The sequence below is a fragment of the Aythya fuligula genome, chromosome 8 (assembly GCF_009819795.1).
Source record: "Aythya fuligula isolate bAytFul2 chromosome 8, bAytFul2.pri, whole genome shotgun sequence".
Lineage (NCBI taxonomy): Eukaryota > Metazoa > Chordata > Aves > Anseriformes > Anatidae > Aythya > Aythya fuligula.
The window spans coordinates 12555237-12582422 of record NC_045566.1 but is presented as its reverse complement, the minus strand read 5'-3'; the positions used below and the strand labels follow the sequence as shown (position 1 = coordinate 12582422).

Sequence of the window (27186 nt, the reverse complement as noted above, 5' to 3'; positions counted from 1 at the left end):
GTGTCTTTCTTGATCATGAACATTTGGGGGAAGTGAAGCTGGAGAGAAAGCAGTTGTCAGAGACTGTTAATGAGGTTAAGGTAAACTGTTGCTGGAGAGTTCTTACCTAATGAAATAGAGAATGAAACAGAAATGTGGAGAGAGATAGCTTCCCTGTTAACCTCCTTCAAGCAGATATACCTTAAGTGTTGCTGTCTCTTGTACTTCACAAACAAACAGCAACATTTATTTGTAAGACTGAAGCACTTGGAGCACAGAAGTCAGCATTCTTTCCTCTTCCTTTGCATCCCTGTTTGGAGCTCCTTCCTCCCAACACAGCATATGAATTACTGCCAGCAACATTGCTGCAAGGGAATCAGGTGCTTGGACTGCTGTCTCATGTGTTTGCGGTTTCTCCCTCTCTCTCAATCCCTTGTTTTGTAGTGATGAGGTGAAGCTAGGCTTTTTCCCTTTCAGAGTCCCTGTGGGACAATACAGCATATTTCTAGTGATGAACATTTACATTTTGCAATGGAGCCATTAACATACATGGTAATCAGCATACCATACACGCAAAGAAGGAATAGAATATTTTATACAAATGACTGCAACTTTTGTTGTGCTTTTTTTTTCTTGTTTGTTTATTACCAATGCCCACCATAAACACAATAACAGTTTTGGGAGAGGTTTGGGAAGACGGTGCCTCCCACACCTTTATGTATGTAAAGCAGGGGTGGGAATGGACAAGGTTGCAGTCTGATTTTGTGACAGTGGCATAGTCAGGGCACCACAGGAGGATGCAGTACACCTAAAGGATGGCTTAAATGCAGCTCCCTTTCCACTCTCTGGACTGCTAAGCAGAGTACTCAGTTTTATTCAGTCTTCTTCGTTGTTAGTAGAGTCTAAGTCCCCATGAAGCAATGTAAATTACTGAGAGGTTTAGAGAACTACAGCATGGGCTGTTTGAGAGATCAAGGAACCATCTGAGGGGTATTGTTGTAGTGGGCTTCTCATTCAGCTTTGAGTTTGGGATACAGAGTAACTGTGTCTGTAATGCCACAAAGCAAGAGAGAGGCTGAAAACGGTAAGAGACATTAGAATAACTTTTCCAGATAAGAGAGAAAACCCAACTGGGAAAAGCAGAATATACGAAATTCAGGCGTCTTCCAGAAGTGCAAGATTAAGAAGAAGAAAATACCTGAAGCTCTCTTATATTGTTCTGAAGGACCCAGGGAAGGATCAAATGGAGAAAAGTTTATTCTTGGTTCCTTTTTTTCTGCATTGTACACTTGCTCCTGGCTTCAGATAAGAGACTAGAGTAGACACCTTTTCCAGCCTGCTCATCTGAAGAATTTTAAATGTTTTTTTTAAATGGGTTTCAAAAGGGAAAAATAGCATTTTCTAGATATATCTTTTCTTTTTATTGTGTAGCTTCAAATTATTCTCATTTGTTTCCAGAGTAGTGTATTTATTAAAATTGTCTAAAATATCTCCCTATTCTTTTGTTTACAAAGGTAAATTCAAAACATTTTTCCCCTAAGACAGAGAGCCAAAAATAAATTACTTAATATTGAAGTAATAAAACAGACAAAATAACACCTGTGTGTTTCATTTGAAATCCCCTTTTTCCTCATATTTTTTTCCATCTGCCTATTCAGAACACCAAAGAGTCTCTCTAAAAACCATAGGTTTCCAATTAAGCATAATTAGTGGGACAGAAGCACTTGTCTTGGGTCAAAGATCTTATAAAGCTCCAGGGCAAAATGAGTGTCAGTGTGTGCAAAGTGCTATGATGAGAAATCGAATGCATCCCTCCCTGGGAAGGCTGGCATCTATTCCCTCCCTCTGTCCAGATCAATCTGAAACTGTTGTCAGCTTCCTGTGTCTCCTGCTCTTCAGTGATGTGTGCTCCCATTATCTCCCAGGGTAGGGTATGGGAGTACTCTTGGAAAAAAATGGCTGCTTCACAGAACTTGTCCTTTCATACCATTGCTGAATGTCTTCTCCTTGCCCCTTGTGCAACCATGCCATTGTAGGCAGCTCAGGCCAACTTCAGTGACTGTCCTTCCTATGCTGCCCTGATTTGCCTTTGTTGGTTGTCTTTGGCACCTTATTTCTCACAGCTAGATGTCCATGGGCTTAATCCAGGTGCATTTTGAAAATCTGTCCACAGGGTTCACCCTTCCTGCAAGGAAGAGGCAATTTACTCATTAATTGACAAAAAAACTCCCATTTGCTGCAACTTCAGGATGAAAAGGCAGATTATTTCAAACCCATCACATGCTCCTTGCAGTTGGAAAAATATCTCTAGAAATACATTTAATGTTCTTTTTATATACTTTGAGCGTGATGTTTCAGTAATTATCGTCTTTGATGTTAAGGTTGGCTTATGTACCTGTGGTAGTATGCCTACATTTAGCATAGACAGTTCTATAATTTTGGAGACTATTAGCCACTAACTTGCAAGTATGTGGTAGATTTATTTCGTGAATGTTTTGTGAGGCTTGAGACTACTTGCTTGTTTTGCCTTTTTTCTTGTTTCCCAGGTGACTGGTCTGGCTTTTCAACTGTACTCCAAGATCAGTTTCTATTCCATGCTTCATTAAGACAGAGCATTTGTTACTTTCTCTTCAGACATTGCCTAAGTCTTGGTACATGCACTGCTGTCACTCTCTTTTATCTTTTTCTATACATTTCCCAACATGTTGGGTGAGTGGAAATTTAAGGATGGAGCTGCTGATGTGCTTTCATGTAGAGCATATTTTCTTTTACAGATTTATATCTCATATTTTAATTTCCCTTTGTTGTTACTAGCAGTTACTTTTATGCCTGGAAGATGAGCTGTTCCCACACTCCTCCGTAGCTTCTCCTGGCAACATTTCTTTGTAGATTGCTTGGTGAGGAGAGCTGAAAGGTTAGGGCTGCTACCTTCCAGAAAGACACTGAATTATTTAGTATCAACACTTCTACCTAAAATGATAGCATCTTTTGACTCCAGGTTCAACAATGGCACCACTATCATATTAGAACAATGGCTTGAGCACGCTACTACTACAGAAAGCCCAGGAGCTGTCTGTAGAACCTAAACATGTCCAGATTTTTGTTTATTTATTTATTTATTGTTACTTATGAGTAATAGTTTTACTGAGAAAAAGATTTGAGCTTTTTAACATATGGAAAAGTCTGTGTTAATAGTCAGTTCTGCTTTACCTGAATGTGAGATTGGAGCCAGAGGCATTTGCACTGGTTGCCAGTGGTGGTCTGACAAAGACTGTAAGTGGTACAGGACATTTGTACAACTTGTTAGGAATTAAAATATATATGTATTTTTAATGCATATATTTATTAGAAGTTTATACTCTATATGTATTTTTAGGTGCACTAGTGGCAAATTAGTCCTTTACAAATGGTAAAGGACTAATTCACTTCAGAAAACCTGCAGAACTCTGAAACCAAATAGTTTTATTATCTCTAGAAAAGGTCTTAAATCGGTCTTTAAACAAAGAGGACACTTAGTTTCTGTTTGCTTTTAGTTCTTTCACTCCTTGTTACTAGTGTCAGTGTCCAAAAATTCTGGGGAAAAAAAAGCACAAATGTTATGAATGTTGGAAGCATGTATGAGGTAGCAACTACATTGCTCTATGTTTTTTAGCATGAGTACTCTGGAACAATTATGGGATACTACTAACTAATTTAAAGAAATTTAGTTGTTGTTCGAAATCTTCTAGAAAAATAAGAAGGTAGCATCAACCAACACATTTCTGCATTAAATAATTAAAAATATTGAGTTGGATACTCAGCTGGGGTAAACTGATCCAATTCCATGTAATTTGACTGAGCTACATCAGTTTATCACAGAAGAAACTCAACCTGTGAATGAATGAATCACAAAATAAATTGTCAGAAGAGAAAGAAACGCCAACAAGAAAAAAAATGTAGGAAACACCTATGGAATCTAGCTGTCTGTCTTAATTCTATTGCCTTCCCTGAAGAATTAAAGAATTGGATAATTATGTCCCATTTCAGTTTTCAGAGCAACATTGTTTGGTGATCCATACAGGAATTTCTTGAAAATTAAATTATAGAGAATATATAAATATACAGATAATTAAATTATAGAGAATATATATAAAATATATAGAGAATAATTATCTTCTCAGTGTTTTCTTTAAATGGTGAGATGATCAAAGGGAAATGATTTTTGGTCTTACAGTAAATATCCAAATAAATAAATACTTAATAAATTGATCGGTTTCTGTTATAAAGCCTTAAAGAACTATTCAAAAATGGTCTGAGAGGTGCATATGATAGAGCAGATTTTTCAAATCCTACTTGTGTTAAGAACTATTTAATTCCTTGAATGTTTGCACTAAAGTTGCAGAGATTGCTCAAAGAGCAAATTAGTGTCAGTATATAGTAGATATAGCTCCAGTTAAACTGAGTGAAAAACTTCATTGTGGGGTAGGGAGCGTAGTCAGCCAGAGTCTACCTTTAACTTTTGCCTGTATTCAGACTAAAAAGCCTTGAAAATAGAATTTGAGCAGTTACTCATTAAGGCTGCACACACAGTGCTGGAGAACAGCATTCATGGCATTCTGACTGTGCTAAATGCTTCCTGCAGCAAAAGGCAGTCTTTATCTATCATAAGAAGTTAAAATTGTGCCCAGCCAAATGGGTAAGAAATTTTCTGCAAGAAGGGTGAAAATGCAATTGTTTAAGAGCATAAGGCACCAGACAGCTATAAATTGCAGACCTGGATCTGTATCCAAATCACACCTCTCCTCAATGTAGGAATTTGTCAACCTTCATTATTTATATTGGGGGTAAAGAAACTAATTCTTCATAGTCTTAGCCAAAGGTTTGTTCAAGTGTTAGTTTATCCTCTGATGTTCACAGGCAATGTGGAAACATAGCACTGTTGAGGGTCTACACTTGCTTAATAAGCAGATACAAACATCAGTGTTCCATTTAGTATTTTAAACTGTAACTGTCTTATACAGAAAACGGGATTATGATTAATACGTACTATACAGTGAACAATAATTTAGCAACTTTCCTTTAAAGTAATGAAACATACGGTGCTCAATTTATTCCTGAACTAACTTTCACATTAACTTAAAAACCAAACTCTGTTATTATTTTTATATGGTTAGACCCTTTAATCTTTGGAAGTCAAAGTAATTGATTAAATACTGGTACATGATTTTGCTTTTTTTTTTTTTTTTTTTTTTTTTTTTGTGAGGGTAAAGTCAATGTCTGTTGTTTGAACTGGCAGAGCATAATACACTGCTTATCTTATCTGACCCATGTGACCTAATGTCACAGTGACCCAGTGCTGTGAAGATAGAGGTATCACACTCTTCGTATATTCTGTACTGAGAATAAGTTCATACTAAGCTTCCTCCTGATATCATAAACTTACTAGACAATCTAACACTAGAAAGTGATGATCTATATCTATCTATATCTATACTCTTGCCGTGGCTTTGTGGTATAAGGGAATATAATGCTAAGGTAAAGGTCTAAAAAACATTAAAAAATAATCATTATACCTGAGAATATTGGCTTCTGGGGAAAACAAATCCTTTATTTTTCATAAAGAATGATATGCATTTTGGATGGAACCACAAAATAAGTCCCATTTTTGAGGACTCGTATATATTTGTACAACTCCACACTTTAAAAATATATATATAATAAAAGCCCAGTTCTTTTCTTAGGAGAGTCTGAAGTTCTCTACCTCTAATATACTTGTCTTGGTCTAAAGAAACAGAATGTCTTGAGAATTGTGTTCTTCCTAAGGCTCTCCCACAAATGACTAAGGTCTTGTTCATCAGAGAACAGAAAAGGATCCTCACAAAGGATTATAGAGGATAGCAGGCTTTTTTCTGAGGTGGCAACAAGTCTATAATTCATATACTCCCAGCACCTCCTGCAAAAGGGTTGCTGCTGAGTCCTTGCTGAACCAGGTTAAACTTCTTCCTGCAGTCCATCCTACAGCACACAGGATGGCCTGGGTCCTCCTCACCTCTCTGAGATGTTTTATACAGTCAAAGTACATTGGAATAAACTTTCTACAAGGTTTTTTTTTTTTTTTCTGAATTAGCCATGGTAGCTCCAACCAAGCATGCAATAATAAGCAGTACCTCAGCCTATAGGCAAACAATGTATAACACAGAACACAGAGTTCTCCAGTGTCCAATTTATGCAGTCACCATTTCATCCCCAAATTGACTGAGGTGGAGACATGATAGGGCTAAATTTCAGGGCTACCTGATTTCCCGTCATGACCAATGCCACTGAATCTAATCACTGTGTGACCATGAAGTCTAAGTTAGGGTTAAGATAAACTTGGAAAAATTATCTTCTAGTGTAATAGAATTACATAGCAAACACCAGTCCTCAGATATGACGTGACTCAAATCTCAGATGACAAGTGGTCTGACATTTAACCTTACTAAATGACTTGGGAAATAGTATATATGGAAAGGGGGAGAAAAATCCTGAGGCTGCTTAATCAGTATGCCAGCTGATGAGCCAATGATGATAGCAATGAGAGTGGACCACTAGACTTCAGAATGTGTTTTTTGTATTTAAATGAAATTAAAACCCTTTGAACAACTTCGTAGAGCTAAGTTATATAAAAACAATTGGTTTTCAGATTGAGACAGTCAGAGATTGATTCCACACTTCCTCTCTTTTTCTCACATTCATTCTTTGCTCTGGAAATGACAGGCTAGACATCAGGAACAATCGCACTGACAAGTTCATTGAAATGTACAAAAACATGTCTTTGGTCTAACAGCATGTATTAAAGTAAAACAAACTTATTTAAAAAAACAATTTACAACAATACTAGATCAGCAACATCTTTCAAACCATGCATACCCCAACAGCTATACGAAACATAAATAGCATTTCTACCTCTTTCATTTTGCAAACATCATATCTGATTCCCATAGCTATCACTCCATTGGTGATGTGCCAGCATCAAACTGGGTAACATCAGGGAATTAGGCCTGTTGGTTTCTTTCCAGTTAAAGGAATGGAAGTGGGGGTGAAAAGAGAAAATAGTAATAAAAAAAGCACCTTTTAAAGCAAGCTAGTGTAACAGAATCCCTTTGTGAATGTACTAGAATCAGCATATGGCAATTTAGCCCAACCCAGAACACATTCTTATTCATTAGGCACTGTCCAGAGTCTCTGGAGAGAATATCAAACATTATATTGGAGGCTGTGCTACAATAGCAAATGCTGAATATTTTGGAAAATAAAAAAAAAAAAAAATCAATGAGTTAATGTTAAATATGAAACAAGTGGGATTTTTTATATATATATATATATTAAGTAAGGCTTCTTCATCTTTAGAAATGAGGAAAACTGAAAACTAAAAATCACTCAGCTTAGCCAACTGATTATGTCTATTTTAACCTGCTATGGTTGCTTGGGAGCTGTTTTGTTAATCCCTGCTTTGTTGGTACGCTATATATTAGCAGGATGGAAATGGCATCACTGCACCATAATTCAGCAACATGAATACAGAACAAGGAGAGTGCAGAGCTATCGGCAGCAGTACAACAGCAGATAATAAGACTCTGTTACTGAGGCAGAATGTGTTATGTAAAGACAATTGCAGTGTAGCAGCAATAGCTCTAATCAGGTTAATTAGCCTGTATTCATGTTTCATTTATGGTGCAAGTGCCCTGTAAATTCAAAGCAGCCTACCTCATCTTACTGCAGCCCTTATACAGCCTAACACTCAATGCCATATGCTCTCTTCCCTCAAAAATTAAAAAATCCCAAGATATTTCACATCACTTTTTAAGAAATCCTTATCTTCACTGCTTATATCTTTAAAAGAAAAAAGACATAGGTTGTATGTAAAGATCATGCCCATAATAAGGTTCCTTCCTCAGCAACTAAAGTAAACACTTAGCATTTGCTTATGGAGGTCCTGATTAATTGTATTTTATTTATTTTCCTTCATTTTCTTGCTCACTATCATAATGTTTTGAATGTTTAAGAAAAAACATACTGGCTTTAAAAAGTGTAGCTCTCACCTTTCCTCTTTTTATCCATTTTCTTAAAGTGACAGATGGCCTGTTTCTGCCCTCGGAGCTAGGTGGAAAGATGTGTCTCCTTTGGAGAAAGGATTAGAGGCCAGTGCTGTGACCCTCAGATACTAGCTATGTCCTCTCCACTTACTGAATTTATTAGGTTGCCCCTTTTAAGTAATAATGGATGCAACGATTTTGAAATCACTTTTTCCTAACCCCCAAGCAGAAAAAGCTAGGTAGAGAGAGGTTATTCAAAATAGAGAAGACGTGTTGCAGATGAAAACACAGCAGCCTGCACAATATTAATTATTTTAGCTAACTATCTAGTAATCAGGTATCTACATACTGATTGCAAGCTTAGACTCCTACAGTCATTCCCATTAGAAAAGAGAAATGCAATATTTTCAATATCCAGTTAGAATAAAACTATTCACATTATGTCTCAATTATGAAGCCTTTTATTAAAATTGAAAAATGTTATAACTCCATATTAAAATGTGCGTCCCTTAATCATTATTTCAACATGTTGCTAATAATATAGTTTAAATTACTGGTCTCACTTACGTAGTTTCTCTGCTCCATAACATGGAAACATGGCCAGCTGAGCATGCTAACCCAGTGCTGTGCAGAGGCCAGGTTGCAGCATGACGAGCAGTGCTGACAAGCAGGGTGACTGAAGCAGGGAGGTGTGCACACACTGCGCTGCTGTGGTGCGTTTATTTCCATTCTGGCTGCAAGCAGCCCAGCTTTTTTATAAGGCATTTCTAACTATATTTGACAGTGCATATATGCCAGCCAAGGTATGCTGCTGGATTTCACAGGGCCTGCAAGCACAGTGTGTCTCATCGTCTCTCACACACTGAGAAGCCAGGGCTGTTAGTTAGCACCCTGAAGGAAAACATGAGGGAAAAGCCATGTGCACTTAATTTTTCACCATCTAAACCCATGGCGAAGGAACACACCAATTATTAATCTCTTGTAACACTTCATATGTCTATCTTATATTTTTCAATATTTTTTTAGACACACATTTCCTTTCATGGAAGATCTGATTACTCATCCAGATATGCATTTTCCCTTTGTGGAAGAAAGTTGCTATATAAAAACTCAGGATTTCTGGTGCTGTCAGCAGAGAAGGTCCCCAGGCAAGGCAGACCTCACTCCTCTTAGCTGCATGCTGCTAGTGGGGCTGCAGCAAGCAAGGGGCCTAGCATATGGCCACATTACTTCCCACCACAGCCACAGCTCAGGTGCACTGGCACCACAATAATCACTTCTTTATTCCTCAGTCAGGTGGCATCACTCCAAGTAAATGAAGTAATACAGTAAAGAGACTGTTAGATGGGAACTGCATTAAGCATTTTCTCAGGCTCTGGTGGTATAGGCCTCAGGACCTGAACTCAGGTTTCACCCTTCTCCTCCCAGATGAATAGCAAAAGCTGAGAAAACCTTGTTCTCCTTTTGGAGGATAGAGTTCCTGATGATGTGCATTACTTGCATGGATGTTATACCTTTCACAGCCTCGAGGAAATAGCAGATATACATTCCTGAGCTCTCCTGTCCCCTCAATAACCCTCGTAACCATGTGGGTTTTACATGATATTTAATTTAACATTTGATCAGAAGACTAGCTTAAATTCAAAGTAAATGTTAAACACTTTAATAAATGTGTATAACTTAGGTTAGGGAGGGAACTCACTCCTGAATTAGCTTTGCTAAGGATTGGTCTAAATGCTGCGGCTACAAGTGGGAAGTTTTGGATGCATTTTCCCCAGAGACTCAGCAGCCAAAGGCCACAGAGAAATCATGAGAACTTGAGGCTTCCACTTCTCTGAGCTGCTTCCAGAAATGTACCTCCTGTTTTATTGCATTCTTCTTATAAACAAAAGAAATTGTCTTCCCTCTTGTTGTTATTTATAGTACAAATTTTGACCATTAGCTAGAAGCTAATGTGAAGTTACACTGAAGATCTGTTTTCCCAGGTGTAAGCAGGAAGCAACACTTGCAAGAAGAGCTGTGGTAGGTACTGCGGAAAGACCATTTCTCATTTCATGACTATGAGCCTAGAGCTATCTTAATCCTAAATCTATAAAATCAATTACAAACTCTCCTCTAAAAGTAGATGTTCAATGTGACAGAGCAAGGTGTGTTTCCAAAAATGTGATCCTTAGCAAGTAAAAAATATCAGGACATCAAAGTTAAGACTGGAGAAAGTTATATTAAGGAACTATTTTGATTTAATATTGTATTTTATTCATTCTTTTATTAACTATTAACTACATGACAAAAAAAAAAAAAAATTAAGATATTCCAAAAACAAAATTTCTGTTTCACATAGAAAGTTAGTTGAAATAATGAGGTGATTTGAAGTTGTCAGCATTCTTGCCCTCAGAGATGTTTATTTTTTGATTGATCAATACACCTTCTAAAATGCAGTTATTTGTCAAATCAACTTGCCAAAAGGGGCATGTGATAGCACATGCCTTTATAAAAGGGAACCCAGCATGTTCACCTTTACTTTATCCCCATCATGAGGGGCTTGATATTAACCCTGCTTTTAACCCTGGTGGGTAAGTAACTTACCTGCTTTGATGAACTTAATAACAGATTCAGGAAGAGGTTTCAGAATCTAAGTACAGTTCACTTACAAAAATTAGCTTTAAAAATTTTATTTAGAAAATGATTTTATGACAAATTTTTTGTTGTTTGATAAAAAGAAACTTTTGTGTATATGTTGAGTTACAAGTAAAATTAATTGGAAAGTGTTATACCATATGAACAAGGTGAAATATAGTCTTTCATACTAAAATACATTAACATTTTGGGTTATTTTTGCTTTGTCATTTCATTACTCTTTTTCTTTTCCTTCTCTTTCAGGGAGCCAGCATCTTAATTACCGTAAGTAATTTTCCTATCAGCTACTATAATTATAATGAGTGAATTCAAAATAGAATCTGAAAAGTATATCAATGTTTAATACAATTTTACAACAGCTAATTTTCTTTAGGTACAGTAAAAAAATGAACAAATTCATCTTTTTTGTTCCATACATTTTAATACAGTTATCTTAATATGTTCTATACAATCTCTGTAACATTTTATGGGAAACATTTCTTTGCAGAACCCGATTTCAGTGAAAACAAGGTTTATACATATAACCATGAAAGTATACTTCTCAGTGGACTTCCAGAGAAAGGACTTGCAAGAGCTGGAATACGAATAAAAAGTAAAGTGGAAATTAGTGGTATTGGGCCAAAACTTTGTCTTATTAGGGTAAGAAAATGTATTCAATTTGAAAGGTAAAATTTTCTTCATATTTTTTTTTAAGCTTTTGGGAAGCAATTAAGTTTCATCATATATTGTGCTTACTCAGGCAGAATGTAACTAACACTATTATTTTTTTATGCAGTGCCTTAAATTCTATTTGCACTTTGCCAGGTAATTCTCAGCTCAAGCCAACCTTGGGTTTGAAGGATTTCTTCTGCTTTGTGGTCAGGGAGACAATGGAATGTAATTTGAAATGCACAATAATTTATTACTGGATCAATCCAATTGTTCCAAACTGTACAACCTAGGATTATTTAATCAACTGATTTCGTAACCAGCAAACGAAAGGCAATAAAACACGCCACAGTAGCTGGATGTGATTCAATATTTAGCATAATTAATGTCATCTGGTAGCTTCTTTTTCTGCAGGGTCCCAAATGACATCCTTTGTCATCCTCAATTGTATATTTTTACTGCATGCTGAGTAATTACTAAGAGTTCTGATTATGTGAGAAACACTTTTGCCTTTAACAGAAGCCTATACGAGTTTCTAATGAATGTATTGAAACACCCCCCTCAATTGCTTTACACAAATTCTACTTAGTCTTCTGTGTATGTGGAAGAAAAATGATCTTTTTAAAAGCTTTTATTGGGCAAATTGAAAAACTGCAGATTAAAAAGACTGGTGACTGTCTGATAAATGCTTGCAAATGTTGTAGCCTTTCAGACTGAATTACCCTTCTGGTACTACGTATTTTTATAAATTCAAATTATAATAGAGCTAGACAGGAAACATTGTTTTTCCATGACCTTTGCAAATAGCTGGATTTTTTTTTTGTTTTGTTGTTTTGTTTTGTTTTGTTTTTTAAAAAAAAAGGAAATAAGGGTCACATATCTGTACTGGTGAGTAGAAGACTTCCCTGGCACAGAGCAAGCAGAATTCTTATCCTTGCCCCATGGCCAGGACAAGAACACATGTTGAAATGGCTCTTGGTATGATGGGGTGAGTCTTCACCAGAAATTGACTCCTGTTCCCTAATACCTTCCAACACTGGTTCACCTGCCCTAGAGCATTTGTGAAAAAGTTTCAGTTTCAAATATAAATACTTCCTAGTAAGAAAGGGAGAAAGGAAAAAAAAAAAAAAAAAAAGAAAAAAAAGCACAAGATTTTGGGGCAAGTCCTAAGTGAAAGGTAACAATACATTTATTCCCTTCTGCTCCTGGAGAAGTTTATTTTGCTGCTGTTATATTTAAATCAGACGGTTTGGAGGGATGGTTCAGGGAATTAATCTTTCATCTGTACCCTACTAGTTCATATTCAGCCTAAGTAAAAAGCTGTGGTCCCTGGGCAGTTTCCAGCTGACAATTTTTTTCATCGCAAACCCACAAGTAGGAATTGCCAGCTGTATTCAAAACTGAGCAGACAGCGTAAGTCCTGCCTGGACCCTGAGGGCTCAGGAAAACTACTGCCTGCTGACCCTGCAGAGCAGTCTCAAACCTGCCCAAATGCAATATGCCAGAAGCATGTCCAAGAGGCAGCATGAGGGATTTGCTCTGTAACAGCCTCCTCTGTAAACTTCAGTTACTGGGGTTGGCAGTGATCTCCACCAATAACAAAAATAAATATGAAAGTGCAGTCTCTGACGATTTGCTGTATGAGGATTTACTTTGTGTGGCTTTTTGAGAAATTAAATTGCATCTTGCATCATATTGCCAGCCTAAAGTGTCAGAGATGAGTCTCTTTAAATTGTCAAAATCTATAGGAGGAAAGAGTCCTCTGAGAAACCAAGCTAAACATGCCCCATTCCCATGGGGTAGAAATCATTCAAGTTATGCACAGTTTAGCACAACTTTCCACTTGCTTGGATGTGCCCCACGTTGAAGCTAGAGCATGATGTGTGGAGCAGGGTTTGGGCCAGTGCCTGAGCCTTCGGCTCTTGTGCACCACTGCAAAACATGTAGGGAAAGACAATTTTTGTAATCTGCTATCCACTGCTCAAACTAATTATGACTATCTGGCTGGCCCAGCAGCCATGTTGTTATTAGTTTCTGACTGCTGTCTGTGCTCTGTGACCCCAGAAAGAGAGACGACAGAGTTCACAACAGGAGTTAATGATGCTTTATGCAACATTAACTTTCTCCTGCAATTTCCTGCAGATCTTCCATACTACTTTTGGGTAGCAACCTGATTCATGCAGTTCTTTTCTGGCTCATTTCTTCATACAAGTCAACCTTTGGCAATATGGATTATCTCTGAAACAGAACAGAGTGCAGTGACTGTGGAAATGTCACAGTCATTTGCATTACTCTCTTTCCTTTTATATATAAAAAATATGTATATTTGTATGAACTGTGTTAAATGACAACTGCAAGTTTTCCCTCTGAAGAGAATTTATGTTATTTAAATGTGTATTTTTGAAGTGAGTAAAACTCTAGTTGCTTACATGTGTTGAAAAAAAAAATGAAAAAGTTAAAGAGGAATTATATTCCCCCTTTTGTTCTAGATTCACTCGATCGAAGCAGCAGAGTACAATGGCATCTGGCCTACAAGTTCATTCTCTCGATCGCTGAAACTGACTCAGGCACTAACTGGACAACTTAGTAATCCCATCAAGTTTGAGTATAGCAGTGGCCACGTTGGAAACCTCATGGCTCCTGATTCTGTCTCAGATGACAGTCTGAATATCTACAGAGGGATTCTGAACATGCTGGAACTCAGTATGAAGAAGATGCAGCATTCATACAGTTTACAGGAGGTGAGCATTTTATCTTGGCCATTGTGGTTGCTATACAAATAAATAAGCCTTATTTTCAGATTTTTCTACTATATTTTCTGAATTCATCCCTGATAAAAACTTCAATACCAAGAAACACCTAAGCTAGGGTAATAACCATTTGGTTATTCTTATGGAACAATATTTGATGGAGCTGTAGCTAAACAGGAAGACAGAACAGTAAATTTTTAATCTGATTGATCAAAGTATTTCAGAAAATGCATTTGCAGTATTAGACCCTTACAAACTCTGGCTTGCAATTCTAAGAAAAGTAAATTCCTGTGAAAGCTGAAGCTTATGTAAAATTTGACTACTGTATTAAAACAGGCTTAAACTTTGCAACACAAGATTAAAGCTAAAATAACAGCAATTTGACTTTTTAACCAATCATATATACTTTAATATCTTCTAGCTCCTCTTTTAAAAGGAAAACAGTACATATGCTATGATATTACTGTAATAGATTTGACAGCTGCAGTTGATGCTCTGTTGGAATTTCCACTGTTTTTCAGGTTTTAATATCTTAGTCAAGGTAAATCATCTGATATTACTATTCGCCATAGAAATTACAATGTGTTTGGCTTTTCCAAAACCGTATTTACATTGATTAGACTACATTTGATTCAGAGATCAGCAAAAACCTTGAAATTATTATACTTTCATGTTATTTTTATTGCAAATGCAGACCAGAATAACTAATTTTTTTAAAATGTATTTTTATGTAAGTGGAGCTCTTTCTCAGAAAGGAACTGCATGATTTAATATCATGCTGCTTGTTGCACATAAAAACCCAGGTGGTGGTGTCGCATGTTCTGCAGCTCTATTTTCTCATATCTAGTTTTACATCTTCATTCTTTCTAATTCAGTTAGTAATATGTCCCATTCTCATAGCTGAGCTATATATGTAACTTTGCCTCCTAAAATTGTTTCCAAGTTTTCTTTGCTTTTCTCAGGCAGCAACTGATTAATGAGCATTGGCACACTTGCTTGACAATCTCAACTCTCTCTGTAAAGGAAGATAAGCATTATTAGTCTCCAAATATGAGCTGCACACAGGTTTAAAGGACTAAGCTGAGCAAGTCTGCTTCACAGCCTACAGGGTGTAGGGCAAAGATATCTGAGCTAGATGTGAATTAAATAACCCTACAAGTCCAGTAATGCATAAGGCTAACTCATCCCACCAAGCCACATTCCCCTTTAAATTTAAATGTCTCTACCTCACCCTGAAGTCTGCAGAGGAGCCCCATACCTGTATCTGCAGAGTACAAGTCTTTTGGAAAGCCTGCATGTGGGTTCATATTCCTAGCCCTTACCAGAGCCACTGTGTCTTCAGGAATGCTGTTAAATTAAAGATAGAGTGGATATGACTTGCCTTGCAACCATCACATGAGCATTTTGCTGTTCTGACATAGCCCAGAGCTGCTCTCTGGAGTGGCTATGCTATCAATAACAATAAAAAAATCATGAAAATAACCCTTCCTCCTAAAATGCAATCAAATATTTTCCTCTCCAAAATCTCCTCACTGACTGAAGGAGATTTAAGAGCTCTTATAAATATATATGCTTGAAATATTATTGCAGATCTGAGCTAAAACTGCACACTCAAGAAAACCCACAATCAAAACTCTGCTGTCCTGAAATTCTTTTTAATTCTTGCTGTTTGTATCATGACAGATCATCTGATATTCCAAGGTCTGTTCCATAGGCATTTTTAAGCTATCTATAAAAGCAAATTTTAAGGGCAGAATGTCGTCTCCAACCTTAAAATACTTTGCTGTTGAGATTTCATTCTGACTGATCACATTATTTTGGCACTTTTTATTAATATTCCTCAAATCATATTTCATAATCAACAGCTCTAACTGGAAATCACTACCCATCTTTTCTCAGGCTTCAGATCTTGTCTCAGGGAAGCTCTCAAATGTTTTAGTTCTCTCAGGGAAAGTCTGGTTTGGCTTACTGGTAAGCTGTTACAAGGAAATGAAAGGGAAAAAGGAAATGAAGGTACAGATCATCCCATTTTTCCTTCTAGACAGTACAATGAATAAAAAAGCATGCACTCCGATCAGGAATTTTGAAAATATAGAATTAAACAGTAGAGTCCATGTGAGGAATTGATGGAGCTTTGTGGAGGAGTACACTTCTAAAATCACTATCTCTATTTTGCCAGGCTGGGATCGGAGGTATTTGTAACACAACATATGCAATTCAAGAAAACAAGAGAGCAAACCTAGTCTATGTGACCAAATCCAAGGACCTGAACAGCTGTGAAGAGAAAGTCCAAGTGGTCACAGGTTCAGCATACGCTCATCCATGCCAGACCTGCCAGCAGGTAAATTAGAGCAGTATCATGTTTACATATTTTATATTCATATGCAGAGAGCCATTTAGCATCCACATTATCTGATGTTTTGTAACACCCAAAGTGAGAGAAGAGTCAGTTCTGTTATATCTATTGACTTTTTTTTCCTGTAAGAAAATGAAATCCACAGAGCAGGGGAGGTCTGTGGTGCAGACTGTTGTGTAATATGCATATACCTCAGCTGGCTGGCTTGGAAACCATTAATTATCAACATAAGTTGATAAATTAATTATCATGTCAAAAAAAAAAAAAGCTAAATCCGGTTTCTGCTATTCAGGATAGATACTTCTGTGTCTTATTATAATCCTGTATTTGAAATAATAAATTGTGTGGCTTTTACTGCTGCTCTGCTCAGCAAGCGTCTCTCCTTCCCAAGGCAATAACCAATGACTTACACTTGGGAAAAGGAAAAAACAGTTAACACTTAGCAGTGTTACTAGCAGTAGAAGAAACAGAGCCAGGCAGCGTGCCTGACCTCTCCCATGGAAGTGTACAGGCAGAATTTACATCAAGTGCTCATGTGGTCAATGAGCAAAACAGCCTGGAAAGTAAGTGGGTTGAAGTGGGTGATGTAATAGCTTCTAGGCACAGAATTTAGAAGTTAAATGACTTTCTATGTTCTTTGTTACTTTTTTTCATTATAAAGGGAAACAAGAATTCCCAGGCAACTGCTACTTACAATTACAAAATTAAATATGCACGTAATGAAGCTGTAATCACACAAGCTGATGTCGAGGAAATACACCAGTTTGCACCATTCAATGAGATAACAGGAGGAAATGTTATAGTGGAAGCAAGGTACTGTACATATGTCTTCAATTCAGCAGCTAACTCAGCATCTCAGTAATCTGGTCAAACTCCATAACTGAAATAAATCCTTTACTTCCACGGTCTATTGTTTGCCAGTATTTAATTACATAAAACCCCAAACAGTTCATAAAAACAACCTTCACTGTTAGTTGTAAATCTGAAACATGCACATCACTATCCAAATTTTGTTAGCTAAACTTGGCAGGGTTTGACTATTTTATTTCTCAAGGATATTTGATTTATGTCATAAAAGCCAAAACAAATGTAATTCCATCTGAAAAACTGTGAACTAATATATTTGCAGTAAAATACTTTGAAAGACAGTTACTCACTGAAAGAGAGTTCCCTGGAAAATAATAATGCAGTAAGAGACCCTGGAGACTAGTTCACAAGAAAGCTAGATAGGACTTTGGATTCCGATATACTTCCTAAGTACTGTGGGCTGCTTGCAAATCTTGCACCAAAACTGTTCCTTGATAGGAAATTGTTTCTTATTGCAAAAAGATTGGGAACAATACATGTAAAAATGTGTGATTTTTAAACAAGTTTGGGGCAAAATGAGAACATAGTTGTCTAAGAAATTAAGCCTCTGCTCAAGATCCCAGACTTTCAGTGTTTTAATTATTTTGATTTGTCTGCATCAAAATAATCCATTGAAAGGTTTTGTTACCTGCTTTAGTAGAGAACTCTGATAGACAGGGTAGCCCAACTGAATATAATTTTATGAATGAATGTCACTGTATAGAAGTTATACCTTAATCCCACTCTTGAACTGCTGTAATCTTGCATTGCTCCATTTTCTGTAAGAATCTACTGGTATAATATACATTTTTGGAAACTGCAACATCAGAAATTTCATGTCAATAAAAAAACGATTAACTTAATTTATATGATAAATATTTTCAGTTTGGCTAACCAAAACAAAAAAGTACAGTAAAGATGAAAGCAACTTTATTCTCTCATGCAATCTAGGTAAAGATGGATACAGCTGTGGTACTTTTATGAAATTATAGGCTGCTGTGAGTGATCATTAGTCTGGGGTCAGTGCTGATTTAAGCTCACTCTCTGCAAGCCTACACAGTCTGTCATCCTTACTATTCTTCTTCAGGTACAGAGCCCCCAGAAATAGTACCTTTATTCTTCCCCATTTTCTCTTGCATGATCTCTTGAATTGCCCAGAAGAAAGGGCCAGAGGTAGCTGGGAAGATACTGATGTGTCATACTAGTTTTCAGATGTTAATTTTGCAATACACTCTGTGTTAAATAAATAGAAAATCTAGCATCAAAGACTTAAAACATTTGGAGTTGATTTTTCAGACCTGTTCAGCATAAGACTCTTACAGCACCTTTTAAAGCCAAGAGAGGTTTTACTTTTGTTTCACCATTTAAATCCTATCTTTAGTATTCATTTGTTCTTCCTTTTGGAGTCTAACATTTTCCCATCTATTCTAGGAAGATATATCCCTTCCCAAAACAATGAAGATGAGAACGTAATAGATCCATCACATTTTCAAAAAGGGAGTTAAATCTGCCAAAGTGTACTTGACATTATACTTTCTGATCCAAAGGCCTTTTTAACAATATTATATAAACTTTTAAGAGAGAAAAAAATCTCTTCTGATTCTGTAGTTATTTCTATTCAAATTCTAGTGGCTTGTCTGGAAAGTAGTTATACGATATTTTCTGCAGCCAATCTGTAATATGTACAGAAGGAGTAGATAAAAGGTGATACAGGAGTTCATCATAGAGATTCCAAAATAAACGAGCCAATTATCTACAGAGATTTTTGAGATACTGTGTAGTACAACAATATTGCTTTTGGAATGTTTTCAGTTATTAAATACAAATGCCTAACTTTATTATAATGTCCTAAATGACCTATTTTAAATGTAATTGGTGTCACAGGATGCATCTCTTTAGATGAATATTGAGCACAGACAGCAAATGTTTACAAAGACAGTCTCTCATATGAATTATTCCAAATAACAAAGGATAGGAGTTTGGTGCTCTTTGAAAAGTTTCCAGAAACTTTAGTACTTTTCCAAAGACACTGAATTTGTGTCCCTCTTTGTTTGGGAAATACAATTTGAAACTTCATGAGAACCTTTTATCTTCTGCAGCCCCCAGCTTGCTGGGCAAAATGGGGAGGAAATAGAAATAGTGCAAATAAAAAACTGTAACATTTCTTATTGTATCTAACAATTTTCAGTTCCTTTTGAATCATCCAGGAGGCACAGACATGTGAAAGCTTTTATGAACATCTTAAAAGGTTTAAATTAAGTGATAATTTCTGGGAAAAAAAAAAAAAAAAAAAAAAACCTTTCCCACCGGTTATTTTTCCCTAATCCTTAATTTACTTCTTAAGACACAACACACAGTTTCTGTGATTTTCTTCAGTCCACAGCTTCTCACCTCCCACTTCTTCCCTGAATTCTCAAGCTGTGTTATTCCAGTTGAAGTAAAGACTGGCTCTGATCTGAGCCCTGTTGGGTAAATGAATACCTTCTCAGAGTACAGTTCTGAGCATCGTGTCCTAATGACATCTGTTTGTAAATATCTTTACCCCTCAATAACCAAAGCCTTTAATAAAATGCAGCTGCATGGCAATGCGGAGAGGTAGAAACAGTTTGTAGTTTGTACCCTGCATCTTGTGATGTTATCTCTCTGGTTTCCTCTATTCCAGGCAGAAACTTGCCTTGATTGATGTGCAAAAGCACATGGCAGAGGTCCCACCAAAAGAATTCCAAAAACGTGGGTCACTTCAGTACCAGTTTGGCAGTGAATTGCTTCAGCTTCCCATCCACTTATTCAAAATAAAAGATGTGGAAAGCCAGGTAAAATTAGCCTCTGACAGACTTTTGGCTGGATATTAGAATCAGTGCATGTGGGAAACAGCATGTGAGCTTCATGCATTTTAATCTTCCTGCAGATAGAAGAAAGCCTGCAAGACCTAGTAGAGACCACATATGAACAGCTTTCCAGTGATGCACCAGCCAAAGCCCTCAAGCTTATGCACCTCTTCCGTGCTGCAAATGAGGAGAATTATGAATCAGTGTGGAAACGGTTCTCAAATCGACCAGCGTACAGGTACAGACAATACAAGTAGTGAATCTTCTACTGATAAACTCTGTTGGAGGCCATCTGGAATTATTGTGTTCAAGTACAGATCTGGAAAATGGTCCTTGCCTTTCACATTCCAGGCGCTACTTTTTGGATATACTTCCTGCAGTGGCCAGTCACCATGCACTCAGGTTCTTGAGGCATAAAATGGAGAAACAGGAGCTCACCAACTGGGAAGTGGCTCAATCAGTGCTCGTGGCTCTGCACTCAAGCACACCAACTCGGGACGTGATGGAGGAAGCTACAGTAGGATTCTTTAAACACTCAAATCACTCTTTACTGATTTTAGCATCTGCTGTATTTATTACTTTGACAAGATTGCAAAGGCTTTGAAAATATAAAGGTTTATATCCTCTAGCGAAGCTGAAAGGAGTTTATTTCCTGAGTGTCTTGAGGGGAGGAGAATGCAAATCAAAAGGGCAAAAATGAATCCAGAATAAAACTGGAAAGAAAGAGTGAAATACCCCCCAGTGACAGAGGTTATTGTTGCAAACAGTGGTTTCTAGTCTTCCTTTGTCCAAATGTACTTTATAGTTACATCAGATTGGATCTCTAACAGAGTGTCTACAAAGACTGGGAGTAAGAAATACATATTTGTTATATCCATGTATTCGTCCTGATTGGCCTGGCAGGATGGTTATAAATCAGAGCAAATCTATTGAAATCAAGGGAATTATGCCAATGTAGAGCCCATGTAGGAGGTTTAATCATTTTTACATTTTTTTTCCTATTCTGCACGGTCTAATTCTGCCCTCAAATGCAGATACTGAACTCTGCCTATCCTCAGTAAAGACCATGAATATCAGAATAGACAGTTTTGCCAGCTGTAAAAGCCAAGACAGCCTGGCCATTGCTGTGTGGTAATGCTGTGCTTCCCATTCAAAGAAGTGTGTTGTTGCCTCCCATCATCTCCTACATTTATATAAATATTCCTGTCTGCCCAAAGTACTTAACTCCATTCACAACAGATCTCAATTTTTCATTTTGTATCTATAGCTGAAGCAATTATAAAACACCTAAATATGCTTTTTGAATAATGTGTACCCAATTAATAACCTATCCATTTCATAACTGGTTTATTTCCTCCTTTCAGATTATAGTCTATACGAATTTTAAATCCGAAATGCTATAAAAGCAACATATCTGCCTTACAGATGTTACTTGGAATTACTTTATGATTGCATTGTCAAATACAGTAATATTCACTGAATAACTATAAATCCATTAATAAAAATAAAAATAAAAAGCCTAGTATTGCCTTGTATTCAGTAGAAACACTGTTTCTAATACTGCTGTTCTTTTCAATAATGGTAGTAACAAATAACTTCTTTCTCCCCAGCTCATCGTGAAAAAGCATTGTCCACGCTCAAGTACTGTAATTGGAAAGGTTTGCCATCTCAGCTATGCATCACTGTGCTACAAACAGTGCTCCTCATCAGACTCCTGCTCTGAATGTCTTCAGGTAACCAAATTTTTATGTATCATTTAAAAGAAAAATTAAGCCTTGAGTTCTTTCCTCATTATTCAGAAATCTGTGTTTCACTTAAGTACATTGTTTCCTTTGGGGAAAGGAACCCCAGTTGGTTAAATACAGCATTTTTATCTTAAGATTAACAGACGAGAGTGAGAAGAAGCTGCATATAATTCATGGCCTTTCTATCTAAGTATCTCTGAGTGCTTTATTGCCAATTAATAATGAAGTCCCATGACACTGTTCTGAAATACTTCTAGATATAAGCACTTAACAGATATATAAACTGAATGACACAAAAAGCCCAGGGTTTTGCTCAAAGTTGTGTAGCTCAGACATTTTCCAGGCAGAAACAGAGCCCAATCATCCACATTGAGTATAAGGCATTGAGTAGCAGCATTAACATCCCTGTTCTGCAATGTTTTTACTCAGCATGCCTGAAAACAACTTAAATAGGCAGTAAATAACATTTTGCCATTCTAGGTGTGCATGTAATGGTTTACAGAGGTTGTCGAACTGGCAGTCATAGAGAGGGAGAAATAAGTTTTCTCAATCTAGAACACTGGTCAGTCCATCACCACTCCGTCACCCTCAGCAAAAACAGGGCTTTCCCAATACATTGTGTGCCTGCCATGATTTTTTCCTGTGGTATGTAGGCATGGTTGATATTCCTACATGCATTTCCTGTGTTACAATTCCAACCAATGCTCTTGAGGTAATAAAATCTAAGAAACCCAGTGCCAGGGAATGGAAGTTCTTTCCCAGAGCAAATGTCTATGTAGCCTCATTCAATGCATTTTAAAATACAGGAACTATATTGAAATTATTCTATAACATCTGTGTTTCTTTTGTAGAGCTTTATTTTTTTCTTTGTAAAAGTTTCCTGCTAGGATATTTTCTCATATTCAGTCTTCAGACAACTATTTTTAATCTTGCCACATAAATATGTGTGATCCAGTTGCTTACAAGGAAGGCTGTAAAGTGACCTGATGATCTCATTCCTGGCTATTAATCCACACTAAAAAGTTGCTGTCAGATATATTGAAGGACACCACCACTAGCCATACCTCTTCAGGAATCTTATTTGAGGGTCTGAAGGATTAAATTATACCTGCATTTTTGCACCTGTCTTCAAACAGTAGGCAAAGATATTCAAAGGACTTTATTTTTGGGTTTTCAACTCACCCTGAAAAACAGTGGGAACTAGAATCTATCCATTAATTTTGTCTTTTAAAATCTTACTAGATAAGTTTAAGGCATAATGATGAAGAAGTGGTTCATAGCAGCTTTCTTGGCTATACTTCCACGAATAAAATGTCCTATTCATGAACATAAAAAAGAATTTAAAAAATAAAATAAAATAAGTGAATTGAACAAACTGAAATTATCAAAGCCAAGCCTCAAACATAGGCTGTGGAATGGAGTATAGATAAGAGCTGGAATTGAACTCAACAGATTTGTTTTCTTTTTTCAGCTACTCCATGGCTTTGCAGGAGAGGCACTGAGCAAGTCTAACACAGAAGAAATTTCTCTGGCCTTGAAAGCCCTTGGAAATGTGGGACATCCAGCCAGCATCAAGCACATCAAGAAATTTTTGCCTGGATATGCAGCTGGTGCCTCAGATCTGCCGCTCAAAGTCCATACGACTGCTGTGATGGCCCTGAAAAATATAGGCATGAGAGACCCAAAAATGGTAAGGAAACAATACAGTCTCTTTTGTACTTACAGTAAGTCAACACATTGCTGCTAATCAATGATGGGGGATAAGGGAGATAAGGGAGCAGGATTTTATTTTTTTTCCGAACATAGCTGTAATATCTTTTGGGCTTTTTTTTTTTTTTTTTTTTTAATTCTTTCACCATTACTAAGTTATCATGTTTTATTCCTTTTGACATTAACCTCTACTATTTCAGAAAGCAGCAAAAATCCCATTAAAAGGGTATATTCATTACCTTGTTGTTGAAGACAAATCAGTATTTCCACTGCAAACATTTATTTTCCAAGGACATTAGACAGAAAGCTAAATTATTGACCAAAATGTGTTTAGTGCTACTTCAACTTTGGTATGTGAGAGAACCACAAAACAAGGTTTTCAGAGAATTGACATTTAATACTGAGTGTCACATCTAATCGTAATTCAAGACCAGATCTTATTGTAAATAGATACTAGAGGTTTGCATCCTAATTACAAATTTACAGACATTGTGTGGGTTTAAGTCATAAACAGAACATTTACTAAATGTGACTTTTGTCCCTGAACGAGATAATGATTCAATATCACATACAATGGCTACACAGGCATAATCTCATCTACCATAGACATCACTTTACAATCATTTTCACCTTAAAGCAATCCACTTCTAAAAGGAAACCTTACATTTTCAAGCTTTTTCTCTTGATACTGAATTTTTCTGTTTGTTTTATATAAGACTATTCTTAACATAAAAAGTAAAATAAAAGGCTTTCATTAACTATTCTCCTACTAATCTGTATCATTTTTTCCATTCTACTATTATTTTTTTTGCCTATGACTCCCAGTTTGAGTACACATATTGATCCACAGACAATAGTGTGCCAGGGTATGCTTTTAAGCAAAAGAATAAAGAAACCATTTACTAGAGCTAGGAGCAGGAGCTAGACAGGGAAAATGGGGTGGGGGGATGGAGAGACTAGCAAGGGTAGGAATTAGATTTGCAAGGGAAGGAAAAAGCTGATTTGGCGTTTGGAAACAATGCTGTATGTCTGCTTGCCCTTTGGCCCAGTTTTCCACAAGTGACCCAGACTGCTGTTTAGTACTATTTTATATGCATTTACTTTAGAGAAAATTGATCTGTAACAGGTTAATGACTATGACTGGATTTTGCATTGTTCAAAACCAGTTTAATCCCTTGTTTACAACCAGCTACACACCCATATTTGCATTAAACAGACTTAACACATGGCCTGTCATTTTTATTCTTTAATATGAAAAAGTAGTAATTTGAAAAGTTAGTAACATTTAGAAGGAAGTTATTGCATCCTTTTCACACTTGGTATCTGATAATCAATATAGTCAAATTAATGACATCATTCAGGGTGTTTGCAAAGTTTGTTGAAGTTTTCTCAATCAGATATTTCAGAAGAGAGCATATATATGCACTGTCCCAGTCAGAAAGGACTTCACACAGGGATGGTCAGATGGTGTTACACCATCTCCATCCTGTTTGATGTTGAGGTCAAACACTTCAGTGCAGCTCGTGCAAGTGTATGGTTCCAGTACAAAATTAGTCTTGATACTAAATATAGTACACGATAAACACATCAGTCACAAGTAGTACTGTGAAAATTACATTTGTTGCATAAGCTTACAATTTTAAATTGCCTAAATGGCATAGAGATTATTGATAGTAAACTGTTTTTTATTCTGGTAGAAAGAGCGCCGGGAGAAATGGTTAGAAATAAAGTATACCTTTATATGTAGGGATCAGTGATCACTGAAATCACATCTTAGATATGTGGTAGGTTCTTGAAATCTCTTTTACTTACATTTCATCTTGGTTATGCTGAAGATATAATTTGCTAGTGCTTAACAAGGGACAATAGATTTGATGTAATGCTTATCCAGTGAAGTTCTATGGCTTTGATTGTGTAGGAATCAGAATACATTACCATAATGCCCCTTCCTGCCCTCAAACTCTGAAACCAGGAATATTGTTACCATAATAAATAAACAATACAAATTTTTACTGTACTAGTGAAGAAGAGTTGATTCACTGATGATGAATGGTTACTAGAAAACTCTTCAAATATAGAGTAAATCTGAAAGTATTTATTATTTTCAGGTCCAGGCTATCACCCTTGAGATTTTCCTGAATCACAGAATTCATCCTCGGGTTCGAATGTTAGCTGCAGTGGTTTTGCTTGAAACCAAGCCAGGTCTTCCAATCCTGATGACATTAGCTGATGCTGTGCTGAAGGAACCTAGCATGCAAGTGGCAAGTTTCATCTACTCTCACCTGAGGGCCCTGGGTAGAAGCACAGCTCCAGATCTTCAAGTGATGTAAGGAAAATCTGCCTCATTTCTCTAGATGAATAACTTGTTGCAGACAAATTGAGGTGTTAATGTGCTCACTGATTTTTTTCAGGGCTTCTGCCTGCAGAATGGCTGTCAGAGCACTAAGTCCCAAATTTGACAGATCCGGATATCAGTTCAGCAAGGTTTTCCGCTTCAGTATGTTTAAAGGTAAGATATGTTACCCCCCCCCCCCCCCCCCATCCCTGCCCCATAGTAATCATCCTGAAGATTTTTTAGGGAAATATATGCAGGTTGAAGTATAACAATAAAGTATGAGAGTTTAATTGCACTAGCCAGGTGGCTAGGTGCATATTGTTGCTCCATATTCTCCTACATTCAGTGGAAATAAATAAATAAATACATCTCAGGCTCTCCATTTTGAGAGTATTTAGGTCCTTCTGTATTTTGCACTGCACACTGCCAGCATGAAATTACCAGAGAGCTTATGGGGCTCTAACCCTCTGTTTTCATTAGCCAGTGAGGCACATGTTTCTGTATCAAATGCCATAGTCTCAGTGGTGCTTAACAATTTCATACCATTGTTCAGCACCAAACAAACAGAAGGGACCTAAATTACTGCTGAAGTGGATTAATTTCTACTGGTGCTGAACATGTACAACTCTTTCTGAAATCAAATATGATGCTAAATTCCCTTCACCCCAATAGTAGTGCCCAGTGAAACAGCAAAAACGGGCAGATGTAACAAGTCATTGCACCTATGAGTAGCTAACTCAAGCATGTTGTCTAAAGATTTTTCTTGCACCCTCTTTCCAAGATTCTTTACTGGAATGAGCATGATCTGGAATCACACCAGTTACATCAATGGGAGTCACCTAGAAAAATCAAGAGCATTGGCAGTTAGGGGGGAGAGGACCAGATTAGAGGACATCTCTTTCTGGGCCAAATTGTACCTATTTCCATTTCCAATTTCTGTTACTCTTCCCAGTAGGGATTTTTTAAGCAACTCTCCTATGTAAATGACCATGACAGCCTCAGTGATTTGGCATATGTAGCTGGCAGACTGGAGAGATGATATCTACGAACAGTCTCCTTACACATGCTGTTTATCTAAAGAAGGACTTAGATGTTTTTAGCACTTTTGTTATTCACTGGTACATATAAAGACTCTTTTCAAAGTCGTCAATAGAAAAAGACTCAAACATCTAAAAACTGCAGTGCTAAGTGTGCAAGTACTTTTGCCTTCTTTTTGGGACGGGAGGGGGTTTTGGAAGACTTTTGTGGATCTTATTGTTTCCCTTCCCCTGTTTCATGGTTTTTATATGAGCATTTAG

The 27186-nt window shown here is 36.9% G+C and overlaps 1 protein-coding gene across 1 annotated transcript in view; it reads left to right on the top strand.

The window, feature by feature from the left end:
* The first annotated feature begins 10566 nt into the window (after nucleotides 1–10566).
* LOC116492195 (vitellogenin-1-like) overlaps nucleotides 10567–27186 on the top strand; it is a 42478-nt gene continuing 25858 nt past the window's right edge. The window contains exons 1-13 of the mRNA XM_032192751.1: nucleotides 10567–10606; nucleotides 10914–10934; nucleotides 11158–11309; nucleotides 13808–14059; nucleotides 16248–16409; nucleotides 17086–17237; nucleotides 19933–20083; nucleotides 20179–20336; nucleotides 20450–20615; nucleotides 21709–21831; nucleotides 23315–23533; nucleotides 25662–25879; nucleotides 25965–26062. Coding sequence (XP_032048642.1) covers nucleotides 10567–10606; nucleotides 10914–10934; nucleotides 11158–11309; nucleotides 13808–14059; nucleotides 16248–16409; nucleotides 17086–17237; nucleotides 19933–20083; nucleotides 20179–20336; nucleotides 20450–20615; nucleotides 21709–21831; nucleotides 23315–23533; nucleotides 25662–25879; nucleotides 25965–26062 — 1912 coding nt within the window. The remainder of the gene's footprint in view (nucleotides 10607–10913; nucleotides 10935–11157; nucleotides 11310–13807; nucleotides 14060–16247; nucleotides 16410–17085; nucleotides 17238–19932; nucleotides 20084–20178; nucleotides 20337–20449; nucleotides 20616–21708; nucleotides 21832–23314; nucleotides 23534–25661; nucleotides 25880–25964; nucleotides 26063–27186) is intronic.